This window comes from Eublepharis macularius, chromosome 2, assembly GCF_028583425.1.
Source record: "Eublepharis macularius isolate TG4126 chromosome 2, MPM_Emac_v1.0, whole genome shotgun sequence".
In the NCBI taxonomy this organism is placed as follows: domain Eukaryota; kingdom Metazoa; phylum Chordata; class Lepidosauria; order Squamata; family Eublepharidae; genus Eublepharis; species Eublepharis macularius.
In genome coordinates this window covers 211,000,931-211,017,106 of record NC_072791.1, presented here as the reverse complement: position 1 = coordinate 211,017,106, position 16,176 = coordinate 211,000,931, and the positions used below count along the sequence as shown (strand labels likewise).

The 16,176-nt window shown below is 45.0% G+C and overlaps 1 protein-coding gene across 2 annotated transcripts; it reads right to left on the bottom strand.

Annotated features, from left to right (window-relative positions):
* Positions 1 to 614: 614 nt before the first annotated feature.
* Positions 615 to 4,971, bottom strand: LOC129325183 (cofilin-2). Of its 2 annotated transcripts, none has more exons than XM_054972766.1 (4): positions 4,797 to 4,971; positions 1,902 to 2,209; positions 1,739 to 1,815; positions 615 to 1,529 (listed from the first exon to the last, which is right to left on the bottom strand). In XM_054972766.1, the coding sequence occupies exons 1-4, from the start codon at positions 4,797 to 4,799 to the stop codon at positions 1,417 to 1,419; spliced, it is 501 nt and encodes a 166-aa protein (XP_054828741.1). In that variant the 5' UTR covers positions 4,800 to 4,971; the 3' UTR covers positions 615 to 1,416. The 2 variants fall into 2 exon arrangements, with proteins under 2 accessions (XP_054828741.1, XP_054828742.1); XM_054972767.1 differs by lacking the exon at positions 4,797 to 4,971 and adding an exon at positions 4,238 to 4,332.
* Positions 4,972 to 16,176: the final 11,205 nt, after the last annotated feature.

The following is a 16,176-nucleotide window of genomic DNA, read 5'->3' as shown; positions in this document are numbered from 1 at the left end:
TCCCTTTGATGAAAGCATTCCTCCTACTGGTATGTACACTTCAGCAGCAATTGGCTGCCTAACAGAGTTCCTTTACGCATACCAGTAGAATCATGTCCAGTTTTACCATTTGTGGAGAACTGATGACAAGATACAAAAGCATGTGTTTGCCATAAATAGCTCTAGCTAGCGGAGGGCTGCTTGCACTGAGCAGATCAAATTCTCTATAAGGAGAGCAGTATTTGGCTCTTAGCCAAATCATGTCCCTGATGCAAGACTTAGTTCCAAGGGCTCTTCAGTCCTATTAGCGCAAAAGTTAGCTGCAATTACCCTGTGACTACACAAAGAAGGTAGTATATACAATATTAAACTAACACGTTTAACTCTTAACAGCATTCAGTGACAATGCACTATTTCTCCTGCATATTTCCAATGTAAGTCCCTTTAACAATAGAAAGGTGAAAAGTGTTCGAGAAAGGGCCCCTTACTCAAATAATTCTAATAGGGTCAGAAATCAAGAAAGATTTCTTACTGAAATTAAGTGACCTTTGATATCTATGAGAAGTACTCGAATGGCTGTGCAAAATGTTTAACATATTTCAGTCTCGTTCCAATGAAAACAACGCAACATCCTGTAATAAGCCACAAGTTTTATTGCAATGTGGCCAATAAATCTGATCTCAAAAACAGCGTTCCATTTAAGGCTCTTATTTTTTAAATACAGAAATTGCCGTTATGACGGGTGTTTTACGAAACATCTTTAGTGTTGCAAAACCTTCAGGGTAGACACGGTTCCTACTCCTGTTCAGTAGTGTACATTCAACACCAAAAGGCATCCTAATAGCTACTTCATTTATAAAGATATGCAAGTGACAGGAATGAAGTCTGAGGTACTACAATAATTTGATGAAACAATTACAGAAACTTAATTGGCAATGGGAGAGAGAATCAAACATTACAAAAAAAGTGCTTCAAATGCATAGTATTGTGTGCTGCCATGTCACAAAAAAAAGGCTTATCAAGGCAGGCGAGGTGTCTGAATGCACAGGAGCCTCATGGAACTGCAATCGAGTGCAACTGTAAATAATACTGAATAGTGTCTACCATTGGACAATACTTTAAAGGCAGTCAATTAGCTTAAACCTTTTATTGCTTGGCTAGACTATCCACATCAACTATCACATTCCTTCTACACATTTTCAAAGAATACCACATCGTACATTTTGTCTAAAAGTACGATGTAAACGTATTCCTTGGGTTCTACACTAAACTATCAGGTTTAAAAACAGTCTAATGGCAATCAATGGTAGACTGTTTAATTTAATGGTATCTCCTTCAGGTGTGCAGGGTCCAGGCAGGTGAGGTAAAAGGGACTAATGCTATTCCAATTGAATGAGCTGCAGAAATGGAAGCTCCAGATGGCACTTGTCTGTCCTTTTATAATGGTTTTCCTTCAAGTGAAACTACCACGTTGCCTCCTAGTTTCTCTCCAAGCGTTGAACGATCTTTAATATCATCCAAGCCATTTACTTGCCACTCATGTTTAATACCTGAAAGAGAGAAATGAACAAAAGATGCATTTGTTCAGAGTTTGGGTACCAAGAAGAAAAGTAGTTTATGTAGCCACCTTGAAATGTCCCAAATATACACAGAGACAAACACAAAACGGCACTTACTTTAACAGTGGTTTAAACAAATTACTGCACTAACCAATTTTTTAAAAATATGATTCTGTCTATGGAGTATTTTCTGCTCATACCTGTGAATTTCTTTTTAATGGCATCTTTAGAACTTGCGTAGATCATCTTGCTTTTTAAAGGGGCACTTTCTGGAGCCCTACAGATGGGGGGGAAGTTGTTATTCAATCCACTGAGCTTTGAACACTAAATTCTGTTTTAACAATAATCCTTTGTTTTACACACCAGAATATAAATACCAGGTCTTCTTTTTTTGACTCCTTTGTTTCATATGTCGCATCATACAAAGCATATCGACAATCATTCAGAGGTAACAGCTTCACAAAGGACGTGTATGGGTCCTCTACTGTGTCGCCAATGTCACCAACCAGTATCTGCTTTGATTCTTCTACAATTATTTGTCTTTTGTCACCACTTAAGCAGAAGAGAACTGCTTTCTTTCTTTTTTTAATCTCTTCTGGCGTCGAAGATTTTCGTACTTTCATGTCATTAAAAACTTTGATAACTTCATCATTCACTGTTACTCCAGAAGCCTATAAAATAAAGTTAAACAGCATTCACTAGAGTAAACTTCTTCTACAAGCAAAGGAAACAGTATGTATTTGCACAGTCAAGACTGAATATAGCTTTGTATATTAGATTTAGAAGACTAGAATTTGGTCCTTAGCTAACTCTTTCTGCTTTATTACAATTTAGAATTTCTGTTTAACCCGACCAACTACTTCTAAGATAGCCAAGTAATCTGTGGGAACTTCCTATGGAATAATCCACAGCAACAGCAGTAATTCAGATCTGGTCCTGTCTTCGTTCTAATTTTATTTATATATTATTTATAGTTTACCTTTCTCGCTAAGAATCAAAGCACATTACACAATGTAAGTCAATAAGATCAAATCCTGGATTCAATCAACAATACAACAGTGTATGGATTGCAGAAATTTGAAAAGAAGCGTAATTCAGGATACAGAGATGAAACACTGCTGAAGAAAAACTTCAAGTAATTTGACATGGCGTATTAAATGACATGGAAACTTTTGTTCAGTGATGTTTTAAGAGCAGGATAAATATCTTTTACATTGTATATATTTAAAATTCTTAGATTTTATTTAATACTGCCCTATAAATATTCCAGTACAGTTACTACATGAGGAAGGAATTGAGAACAGAATGTACAATTCCTCCCAACAGCAATGAGCCACACTGAAGCCTAGACTAAAAGAATATGACTCTCACATCCGGAATGGACAAAGGTGCCCTTTATACTTCACAGTAGTGCCATGGAACACACTTTTTTGTGGGTTCATCTCATGGTGTAACTGCAACATCTATACACTTGAAAGCAAGGGTGACATTTTCGGAGCAAAAAGCCACAGAACTGTGTCTGCTCACATCATCATGGATCTTTAAACTGGGATCATCCTACAGAAAATCACTTCCTATTGTGCTCTAACATCTAAATGGCAACAAAAGGGATGGAGAGCTTTGTAATACTTCAAGATCACTAACAATTACACTTATAGTCTTGTTTTCAAAAACCCTTTAAACAGAAAAAAAAATTAAGCTACTGGACATCAGCAGTTAAAGGAAGACACGTGCAACAGCAAAAAGCAAAAGGCACTGTTTATCCATTTCTCATTTTTCCTTAATATGGAGAGAAGAAATGGTCACTCGACTATTACTACATAATGATGAGGCAATATAGTTCCCTTTATCCTTTTTCTTTTCTTTTGTACCACAAACTGGAGCCAAGATGTCTCTCCCCCTATACAATCTAGTGTTACTGAGACAAATATACAGTATTGACTGTGGCTCAAATACAGCCAGGACATTCCTGCCCATTTGTTAGCTTTTCAACAGCATAACAATCCAGTACATATGCTCATGATGGTCTAATGCAGCCAGATGAGTAACTTTCTCTGTAGACACAAGGAAAGCAAAGGTTCACCCTCAAATGGGCATAATACATTAGACTGCAGCCAGAAACCAGACATCACCTACACACAATAGATGGGAAACGGCAGACAGTTCCACCCTTTCTCAAGGAAGGGTGCCCAGCCCTCTCATTATGATTAACAAATACTCTTCGACAGAAGGAAACAACCATCTCTGTACTACTCGATGCATGTCTTAACATCAACGATGGGGAAAACCCAACTGTATATCATCCATCCCCCCTCAGTTATAATCCCCATGAAGTGAAAGAAGGTGGCTATAACCTTTCAATACTGGATGTGAAAATATTTCCCTTTATTCCTATGGTAGAGTGGATTCTGCCTCCCTTTCATTTTGGAGAGATTCTTCCTCGCAAATAGAAAGATGCAGTTAATATCTTCGTTTGTTTTTCAGACACCGACAAAGGACCCAAACCCATCCAGTTCGGTTTCCCCTCCCTGAACGACTGCAGCCGCAAAAGCCAAACGCGCACCTTCTCCCCCCCCCCGCACCGCGTTATATCCCGTGCAATGATTTTATTCAGTTGGGGGCGGGATGGAGAAAGAGGGCAAAGAATCCTTTCCATACAACGAAAGGGGAGAGAGAGAAGCGTTTCCAGGCGCCGTTACCTTTTGCACCCGCTGCCTTCACAGGAGAGGACGCACAAGCCGAGTCCCGTTATCTGGTCCACAGTCAGCGTGACCAAACCCCACCACCTCCTTCCACACAAAAGGGGCTGGCTGTGTCCCTCACCCCCACTCCCACCCCCGTCCACAGACATCGACCCCCAAATCTACACCGCTTCTCTCCCCCACCCCCTTCGTTGAAAGTTTCTCCACCTGGACATACAGAGCGGTGCGGCTGTAAAAAATGCAAATAAAAATAAGAATAAAAAAAGCTTTATGGGGGATCCCAAAGGCCCTGCCCCCCACCTAGACACGCTTCGCCTCCCTCCCCCTTCCTGGCAGGTCAGGCACCTGCCCGGTCTCTCCCTCCCTCATCCACTTGGAGGGGCCGCTCCTGCCGCCGCCCCCCCAAGCTAAAATTAGACTAAAATGGCTGCCAGAGGCCGCGGGGCCCACGCAGCCCCTCTCACTCCGTGGGCCCGGCCTCCCCGCTCCCTCCCGCAGACGAGCCAAGGCACATTAACCCGCGCCGGCCGGCCTAACCTGGCCAGCCCGCCCTTACCATGATGCCCGGTCCCTGTCACGGCGGTGATGGCGGCGCCCTGGATGCCTACGGAACAAAAATCTGCCGGGCACTCCTCTTCGCACCGCCTGAGTGCTGAGGAGGGGAGTCGGGCAGAGACGGCTTGGGAGGAGAAAGGCCGGTCACATGGGCGCCCCCTATTCTCCCCACGTGCTGCCAACCCCGCCCAGCCCTGTGGAGAAAGAAGAAAATGGGGAGTGGGGAGAGACCGCCCCTTGCCCTAATGATCTCCCGGCACGCGAAGGAGGAAGGCTGGCTACGCCTCCTATTAGAGATGGGGCTTGGGTGGAAGACTTGCCCCCTCCCCCTCCCCGCGCTGCAGGATTTTGGCCGTAGCCATTTGCCCTCCTCTACGGCAGGAAGGAAGCACCTTTCTTGACATGTGGAGATTGCCCCGAAATTTAATTTGACCCAGAACTGGGCCCGGAACTGTTTTTCCCTTTAGAGCTTTATTGCCTTGCTTGAGGATGCCTCACGACTAGAGCAGATCATCAGCAATGCAGATTCTATAACTCAGGACAAATTGGGCAGGAATCCTGGAGCTTTTTATTTTTTTTTGCCTTCCTCTGGGCATAGAGCAGTGGTCACTGGGGGAGTGGGGGGCAACTGTGAATTTCTAGCACTGCTGTGGTTAGACTAGATGACCGGTAGGAATGTTTCTAGCACAGCTAGATTCTGAAAAAGTACATCCCAGGGCAAAGGAAGGTCATGAGCCCCAGCTAGCCAACCTCTCTGTGGCACCTGACTATCTCCCAGAATTACACCTGATTGCCAGACCACATACCAGTTCCTCTGGAGAAGATGGCTGCTTTAGAGGGTGGACTATGACGTTGTATCCCAGGGAGGTCCCGCCTCACACCATACCCTGCCCTCCCTAGGTTCCACCCTCAATTCTCCAAGAATTTCCCAACCCAGAGCTGTCAATCCTAAGACCTGCTCCTTCAGAGATTTAAGGGCGGCTGCTTCCTCTTCCTTAGGATTCATCACCATCCATTACATAGAAGCAGCCGTCCTATGTATACTTATTTGAGAGTGAGTCCTACTGAATTCCCAGAGGCAGCTACTGGTTAGTCTGTTGCAGCAAAAAGACACGAGTTGCACTTAATGTGACTGCTGTTCATTGATGTCTTCTGTGCAGGCACACATAGGACTGCGCATGTGCAGGCCTGCCGATCGGGCATTTTTTTCTAGCTAAGTGAACTATGGGGCGCTCACCTCCCAGTGCGCATGAGTGAGACCTCCTGCTAAAGGACACCGAGAGGCAGTGTCCCCAACCCTCCAGTTCTCCTGAGCCGCCGGTCCCACAGGTAAGTAATGAAGAATGCAGCGGGGTAGGAGGGAGGATATATGTGCCTGCACAGAAGACGTCAATGAACAGCAGTTACAGTAAGTGCAACTCTGCTTTCATTGTCAGTTTGCTGGGCAGTTCCACATGGGAGATTCCCAAGCTTCTTACCTGGAGGTGGGAGTGTTCTTCCTTGAAACTGAGAATGGAGCACAGCCTGTCCCACAGCTGACTCTTTTCTCTCCATCACAGCCAAGGCGTAGTGCTTCATGAACATGTCTGGAGAAGACCATGTAGCAGCACTGTAGATATCGGACAGCGGGGTGCCCTTCAGGAGCACTGAAGATGAAGCCTGCGCTCTTCTGGAATGAGCTCGAACCTCGAGGGGGCAAGGCATGTTAGCTACATTGTAACATTGTCTAATCGTAGAAGCAACCCAATGAGAAATCAATTGGGCAGTAGCCTTACATCCCTTCTTTGGCCCAGCATAGCAGGCAAACGCCTGTCTTTTCTAAACTCAGCAGTGTGGTGTGGGTAGAAAAGTAATGCCCTCCTAACATCTAGGGAGTGCAACACCTGTTCTGACTCAGATTCGAGGGGGGGGGGAACAGGTCAAACAATAGTTTGAACCATGTGAAACTGACTAGACACCTTGGGTCTGAACTTCAGATCAGGTCTCAAGACTACCTTCTCACTATGAACCTTACAGAAAGGGGGATCCGAGCAAAGGGCAGCCATCTCATTCGCCCTTCTGCTGGAAGTAATGGCTACCAGGAAAGCTACCTTGTGTAAAAGTTCAGCAAGGGCGCACGTAGCTAGAGGTTCAAATGGGGGACACATCAGTTCTGAGAGAAACAGCTGAAGCGACCATTGAGGTACTATTTCTTTAACTGGGGGAAACAAATTCTGAAGACCCTTGAGGAATGATTTTGACATGCTGTGAGAAAAGACTGTTTTACCATCAACCTCGGGGTGGAAGGCTGAAATAGCAGCAAGGTAGACCTTAAAAGATGAATTGGAAAGGCCTTCATCCTTGAGAGACAAAAAAAATTCTAAGATGTCTGAAATTTGAAAGTTAAATGGGTCTAGCTCCCTCTACGTGACCCACTGAACAAATCTGCCCCATTTAAACTCATAGGATCTCCTAGTGTTTTGCCTCCTTGTGTTTAGCACAACCTCCGCTACCCTGGTGGAAAGGGTCCCTTGTTCTCTATGAGCCATGCCGTCAACTTCAGTCTGAGTAGGTCGTGAAACCATACCCTGTTGTGAGTGAGAAGATCCAGTTGAGGACCAAATCGATGGCATCGTCATCTGGATAGATGCAATACATGCTGGAACCATGGTTACCTGGGGCAGAAGGGTGTTATTAATATAACACGTGGCTTGTCCACTTGAATCTTCCTTACCACCCAAGCAATTAATGGTAAGGTAGGGAAGGCATAGAATAGATGCCCCTTCTAGGTAATCTGAAAGGCATCTCCTAGGGAGTTGTGTCCTATTCCTCCCCTGGAACAGAAATCCAATGCTTTCTGATTCCTGTTTCGCCAGCAGCTGTGGCTGGCATCTTCAGAGGTGTAGCACCAAAAGACAGAGATCTCTCAGACACTGAGAGATCTCTGTCTTTTGGTGCTACACCTCTGAAGATGCCAGCCACAGCTGCTGGCGAAACGTCAGGAACTACAATGCCAAGACCACGGCAATACAGCCCGGAAAACCCCCAACAACCATCGTTCTCCGGCCGTGAAAGCCTTCGACAATACATCTTTCTGATTCCCCTCTCGCAAAAAGGTCCACTTCTGGATAACCCCATCATTGGAACACAGGCTTCAGATACCCATCCATCAAGGACCACTTGTGGTTCTCCGATCTTAGTCTGCTCAGAGTGTCTGCTGTCACATTCACCGTGCCTGGAACATAAACTGCCTGTAGGGAGACACCTCTGGCCACAGCCCAGTCTCATATACTCATGGCCTCTTTGCACAGAGTTCTGGATGCGGTGCCTCCCTGTTTATTCAGATAGAACATGGCCATGTAGTTGTCTGTTAAGACCTGAACGTACTTGTTTTGAATACTATCTGCAAATGCTATAAGGGCATAATGGATGGCACGTAACTCCAAAACATTAATGTGCAACTCTGTCTCCTGGATAAGTCATCTCTCGTGTGAAGTTAGGGTCTCACAGGAGGTCCTCCACCCAGAAGTCGAGGCATCAGTGGAGATGGAGACATCAACCCGGGTGGGTCCAAATTCTATACCTCTTAGTAAGGTCACATCTTCAGTCCACCAGGACAATGAATGTACAACCCGTCTGGGGATGGAAAAACTTTTGTTCAGACTCTGCGTCTTGAAGTCATGTACAGAAAGAAACCATAACTGGAGCACCCGCATGTGTAGTCTCGCCCAAAGGGTGACAAATGTCGTAGCCTCCATCAGTCCCAGTAAGTTTTGGATGACCAGGGCAGACTGAAATCTACAGCGTTGAAAATGCTTTACTAGACCAAAAATCCTTCTGGCTTGATCTATCGAGAGGAACCCTCTGTTCACAGTCCCATCTAACACTGCCCCAATAAACTGCTCTCTCCTAGATGGGTTAGGGAGGACTTCTTAAAGTTACAATATTAGATCAGGTCCATTGCCACAAATGAGACCCAGAAATTCAGCCATCCACCTCTTCGTGGCACCGCCATGAAGAAAAAATGCTAAAAAGCCACGGATCCTCATGTATCCTCTTGATTTTTACATGGGGTCACCCAAACTCCACCATAGAATACTCGATCATGTCCATTGCCAAAAATAGGACCCAAATATTAAGCTGTCCACCCCTTCGTGGCACCGCCACGGGGCAAAAACATGGTTCAAAAGCACAGATCCTCATGGATCCTCTTGATTTTTAAAAAGGGGCCATGCAAAATCCACCATACCATACTAGACCATGCCCATTGTCACAAATGAGACGCAAAAATTCAGCCATCCCCCTCTTCGTGGCACCATCACGGGGCAAAAACATGGCTCACAAACACGGATCCTCACGGATCCTCTTGTTTTTTACATGGGGCCACCCAAAATCCACCACACAATACTAGATCATGTCCATTTCCACAAATGGGAACAAAAATTCAGCCATGTCCACTGATACAAATGGGACCAAAAAAACCAGCCGCCCACTGCTTCGTAGAACCACCATGGGGCAAAACAGGGTTCAAAAGCACGAATCCCCAAGGATCACCTTGATTTTTACGTGGGGTCACCCAAAATCCACCACACAATACTAGATCATGTCCATTGCCACAAATGGGAACAAAAATCCTCATGGATCCTTTTGATTTTTAAATGGGGCCATGCAAAATCAACCATACCATACTAGATCAGGTCCATTGCCACAAAAGGGATGCAAAAAAACAACTGTCCACAGCTGCGTGGCACCGCCACGGGGCAAAAACATGGCTCAAAAGTACGGATCCTCACAGATCCTCTTGATTTTTAAATGGGGCCATGCAAAATCCACTATACAATACTATATCATGTCCATTGCCACAAATGAGACTCAAAAATTCAGCCATCTTCGTGGCACCACCATGAAGCAAAAACATGATAAAAAGCCACGGATCCTCATGGTCCTCTTGATTTTTACATGGGGTCACCCCAGATCCACCATACAATACTCAATCACGTCCATTGCAACAAAAGGGATGCAAAAAATCAGCCGTCCACAGCTGCGTGGCACTGCCACGGGGCCAAAACATGGCACAAAAGCATGGATCCTCACGGATCCTTTTGATTTTTAAATGGGGCCATGCAAAATCTACCATACTATACTAGATCAGGTCCATTGCCACAAATAGGACCCAAAAATTCAGCCATCCACCTCTTTGTGAAACCGTCACGGGGCAAAAACATGCCTCAAAAGCATGGATCCTCATGGATCCTCTTGATTTTTAAATGGGGCCATGCAAAATCCAGCATACAATACTAGATCAGGTCCATTGCCACAAATGAGACCCAAAAATTCTGCCATCCACCTCTTCGTGGCACCACCATGAAGCAAAAACATGCTAAAAAGCCACGGATCCTTATGGATCCTCTTGATTTTTACATGGGGTCACCCCAAATCCACCATACAATACTCAATCATGTCCATTGCCACAAAAGTGATGCAAAAATCAGCCTTCCACAGCTGCGTGGCACTGCCACGGGGCAAAAATATGGCTCAAAAGTACAGATCCTCATGGATCCTCTTGATTTTTAAATGGGGCCATGCAAAATCCACCATACCATACTAGATCATGATATGAGACCCAAAAATTCAGCCATCCACCTTTTCGTAGCACCGCCATGAAGCAAAAACATGCTAAAAAGCCACAGATCCTCATGAATCCTCTTGATTTTTACATGGGATCACCCCAAATCCACCATACAATACTCAATCATGTCCATTGCCACAAATGAGACCGAAAAATTCTGCCATACACCGCTTCGTTGCACTGCCGCAAAGCAAAAACATGCTAGAAAGTCACGGATCTTCATGCAACCTCTTGATTTTTACACGGCGCCTCCCAAAATCAACCCTGCAATCCCAGATCATGTCCATTGTCACAAAAGGGACAAAAAACCACATCGGGGCAAAAACATGGTTCAAAGTCACGGATACTCCTGGATCCTCTTTATTTTTATGTGGGGCCACCCAAAATCGACCTTACAATACCAAATCAGGTCTATTGTCACAAATGGGAAGAAAAATTTTAGCCATTCATCGCTTCATGCCACCACCACGGTGAAAAAACATTGTTCAAAAGCATGGATTCTCATAGATCATCCTGAATTTTATATGGGGTCACCAAAAGTCCACAATACAATCCAAGATCATATTCATTGCCCCAAATCGCACCAAGTTCATCCATCCACCGCTTCATGGCACCGTAACGGCGCAAAAACATGGTTCAAAAGCATTGATCCTCATGGATCCTCTTGATTTTTACATGGGGCCACCCAAAATCCACCATATAATGTCAAATCATGTCCATTGTCACAAATGGGACCAAAAATTCTGTCATCCACCTCTTCGTGGCACTGCCGGAGTGCAAAAAAATGGTTCAAAAGCACGGATCCTCATGGATCATCTTTATATTTATGTGAGGCCACTCAAAATCCACGATAAAAAAACAGATCATGTCCATTGCCACAAATGGGACCAAAAAATTAATCCATTCACCACTTCATGGCTCCACCACAAAGCAAAAACACGTTTCAAAAGCACGGATCTGCATGGATCCTCTAGATTTTTACATGGGACCACCAAAAATCCACCATACTATCCCGGATCATGTTCATTGCCACTAAAGGGGCAAAAAAACAGCTATCCACCCCTTCGTGGCACTCCCACGGTGCAAAAACATGGTCCAAAAGCAGGGATCCTCATAGATCCTCTTGATTTTTATGTAGGGCCACCCAAAATCAACCATACAATACCTGATCGTGTCCATATCCACAAATAGGACTAAAAAGTTCAGCAACTCACTGCTTCGTGGCATAGCCACGACACGAAAACGTGGTTCAAAAGCACGGATCCTCATGAATCCTCTTTATCTTTACGTGGGACTGCCCAAAATCCACCATAAAATACCAACTCATGACCACTGCCACAAATGGAAATGAAAAATTCAGCCATCCATGTCTTTGTGGCATCACCATGGCGCAAATACATTGTTCAAAAGCACAGATCCTCATGGATCTTCTTGATTTTTACATGCGGCCACCCAAAATCCACCATACACTCCCAGACCACCTCCGTTGCCACAAATGACACCATGAAACCAAGCCATCCACTGCTTCATGGCACCGCCATGGCACAAAAAGTAGGTTCAAAAGCACGCATCTCATGGATCCTCTAGATTTTTTAATGGGACCGCCCAAAATCCACCCATGCATTCACAGATCATGTCCATTTCCACAAATGGGACAAAGAAAAAGCCACCCACCACTTTGTGGCACCCCCACGGTGCAAAAACATGGTTCAAAATCATGGATCCTCATGATGTTTATATGGGGCATCCCAAAATCCACCATACAATATTAGATCATGTCCATTGCAACAAATAGGACCAAAAAATTAAGCCATTCACTGCTTTGTGGCACTGCCTGGGAGCAAAAACTTGGTTCAGAAGCTCAGATCCTCATGGATCCTCTTGTTTTTTACAGGGGGCCACCCAAAATCCAGTATACTGTCCCAGATCATGTACATTGCCACAAATAGGACCAAAAAATTCAACCATCCACTGCTTTGTGGCACTGCCACAGTGCAAAAACATGGTTCAAAGTCACGGATACTCCTGGATCCTCTGATTATTTTTATAGTATCACTCAAACCTCATACTGTGGCATACTGTGTCCATTGCCTCAGATTGCACCAAAAACATGTCCCCGGCTTCCTGACACCACCGTTTGAAAAAAGGCTGAAAAATAACAGATGTTCTTGGTTCCTGTAAATTTTTTTATGGGATCACAAAATACTTGCCCTACAGACCCATACCATGTCCATTGCCACAGATTTCAATCAAAAAAATCATGTGCCTACTGCTTCTGAGCACTGCTGTTCCCCAAAAACTCACTTGAATAGCACGGATCCTCATGCTTCCTTTGGATTTTTATATCTGGCTACCCAAAATGCAGCATACGTCCCTATATTGTGTCCATTGCCACAGATTTCATTCCAAAAAATCCTGCACCCACCACATATTGACACCACCATAGTGTATCCGCTTGCAATCCGATTACATAGTGGGATTTTCTGTCCCTTGCTTCAGTCACGTTTGTGGGGAAGGGATGAAAGTTAATCCACTGGTATCATTTTTTTTCCTGGTGATTCTCGGATGTGAGATTGTTGCACTTGCTGTGGTTGGTTTATGGGTGGGTCCATTCTCCTGGTTCATATTTGTTGTGGAGTGGGTTCCGTTCCCTTGCTTGGCTGTGCCTCTTGTTGCAAGATCCCCCCTGCATCAGTCTTGTTTGGGCGATTCTCTGTTGTGAAGTCACACCCCTTGCTCTGGTTAACTTCTAGATGGATCCATTTCCCTAGTTTGGGTCTGTCATTGGGTGGGTTCAATAACCTTTCCTGGGTATGCCTCTGCTTGTGAGATTGCCACGCCTTGACTATCCTTTGAGTGATTCTCTGGTGTGCGGTTGTTTCCTTTGCTCCAAGGGTCCATTCCATAGGTTAAGTTTGCTTCAAGTTACAGGACTGTGCCTTGCTTAGGGTTAGTTGATTCTTTCAAGTGATGTTGTTCCTGATAGGGAAAAGTCGGGAGTGGCTGCTCAGCCTTGTCAAGGGTGCTGGGTTTGGGTAGTGGCGTTCAGTTTATAATAACAACAACAACCACATTTGATTTATATACCACCCTTCAAGACAAGTTAATTCCTACTCAGAGCGGTTTGCAAAGTGTCATTATTATCCCCACAGCAATAATCTCCCTGTGAGGCGGATGGGGCTGAGAGAGCTCCAGAGACCTGTGACTAGCCCAAGGTCACCCAGCTGGCTTCAAGTGGAGGAGTGGGGAATCAAACCCAGTTCTCAAGATTAGAGTCCCGCACTCTAAACCAATACACCAAACTGACTCTGTTAGGCTCTGTTGGGCTTCCACAGGGTTGATCTGGCATTTGGGAGTGTGCCTGAACTACGGCATCCTTGCTCTGTGTACATGTGGCCCTCGGGAAGCACTTGGAAAACTTCCCATCATTGGAATAAATGGAGAGCAGCTTGTGAACCTGCTCAAGGGGTGCTTTGCTTTTTGAGGGGGCTCAACTCAGGTTCTGTTGTGTCTGATGCAGAGGTTCTTTATGGAAGTGTGCCTATGGCCATGTCAGCCTTGGTCCATGTTCTTCTGCAGTGGGACTGTATTCACCTTGGACTTCCACCCACCCACAATAGAAAAGGAGTGACTAGAGGCACCTTCTTGGGGGGGTAGGGATTAAATCCGCCCCTCTGCAAAAGCCATTTTCCCTGAAATGTGGGAAATAGTTACAGGAGAGAGAGAGGTATGTCTCCTGCAAATTTGGAGGATCTTGCATGCAAAATATCAGCACCATCCTCCTAGAACCCCACCCCCCTTTTTTGGTCCAATTTCTCCCATATGGAATTATGGAGATCGGAGATGAGGGGTGTGGCGGACAGGCCCTGTTTGAGTGACAGGTACTGAATAGAATGTGGAGAGAGAGTGGCAGCGAAGAGCAGTTAAGACGGTTTAGAATGGAGAGTGGAGAGAGGTTTTGGGAGCGAAGTCTCTCGCTAAAGAAAGGGAAAAGGAGCTAGCAACCAAGAGAGAGCAGATGTGTTTAGAGGGTTCTCTGAGGAGGACTAGTTAATGAGGCAACTGGAGCTGTGCAGGAGGAGGATAAATTGTGTTTCAGTAAAGTTAATTTGTTCGGTTAACCATCTGAGTCCAGTTTGATACTTCCTCCCTATCTTATACGTCCTGAGGAGACGTCTACAACACACCAACTGAGCCGGAGTGTAAGTGGTCCCTATTTCTATTCCCTGTCAGAAGGGTCCTTAGACCAGTGAATACTTCACAGGTGGTGACAGGAGCTGTGAGATCCCAAATCAGAACCGCCTTAAGCTAGCAGAATCCGTCATAAGGGGTGGCATCGAAGGGTGTCAGCCAGAAGAGAGACAGAGGGATCCGTCACAAGGGGTCATCTTTTTGGGAGGGGGGCAGGTCATAAAATGGCACCCTGAAAATCCAGTCTTCATGAAAGTAGGGACATGGTTAGAGGAGAAGTAGAGGTCCCCCCCCTGCAAATTTGGTACCTTTTGCAAGCAAAATACCACCTCCAGCCCTCTTGAAAGCCCACCTAGTTTTTTCCATTGGAAACAATGGGGATAGGAGGGTGCTGAGGGTAGCTTCTTTGGGGGGACATAAGATGCCCCCCCAAAGTCAAATCTCGCTGAATCTTGGTGTGTAGTTAGAGGAAAGATGGGAGTAGTAAATCCACAAAATTGTTGAAATTAAGCCATAAAATGACCACACTGGTCCCCCAGAAAGCCCTGAATAGTATTTCTCTTGGAAAACGATGGTTGATTTTTTCAAAATATGTATTTTGTTGCCAAGCCAAAGCAGGGAATGAGTTCTGCATTCGAGGAATGCCAAATCTTTTCCCGTTTGACTTTAATGAGCCTAATCAGCCATTTCCCCCCCCTCACTTCACAACTCTAGACTGGCCTGAAGTATCTTTGATGCGTCCATTGCTAATCTAAGCACTTCCTCCTCGTGACATCCTTCATCTGCTTTTTGTAATGGTTTCATGATCCTTTACATCTTGCCCCATGGATGCAGCATTTGTCCTGCAATCCAGCGATATCCGTAAACTGTACAGATTGACAGCAATCTATTTCTCCTCCTTCTTATCCGAATATGAAGGTCTTATAATTAAGAACTCTAATTCCTTTCTAAACCGAAGCCTAACATCTAAACCAACGCCAAATCTTTTTTCCCTTGCACGCACATCAACCAGTAAAGCTGGTGCAACCATCACATTCTTCTCTGTAAAAGAAGGAAACTCTGCTTCCCTCCTACTGGTTTATGGAGGCCCAGTATGTTCAATAATGATTACATGCTAGGAATCCCTCTCAATGGAGGGTGTGGTGGCCATGAGCACAGATTGCCTCAAAGGGGCTTAGACTGATTCAAGGAGGAGAAGCTACTAGCTGTGGTGACTGAAGGGAGCCTCCACATTCAGAGGCAGCAGATATCCACATATCAGTGCTGCGAGGCAATGATTGGTTTCAGATATTAGCCTCCAAGCTCTGCTTGGACGGACCTCTAAGGCAATTGGTCAGCTGTTCAGTTGGTTCATGGCTGTCCCTGTTATTTAAGATATCCATACACCTCCTAACTCAATCAGTAAATGTACAGTCCCAAGCTCACACACTCAGCTGCAAAGCCTTTGCAAACTTTTTGCAGATAAAATAGCATGAATACATTCTGATCTAGATGCTGGCTGCAATGCAGATGCAATGGAAGAAATGTTTGATGCACCGTCTCGCTTGCATTTGGACTGCTTTGAACCAATCACAATGACAGC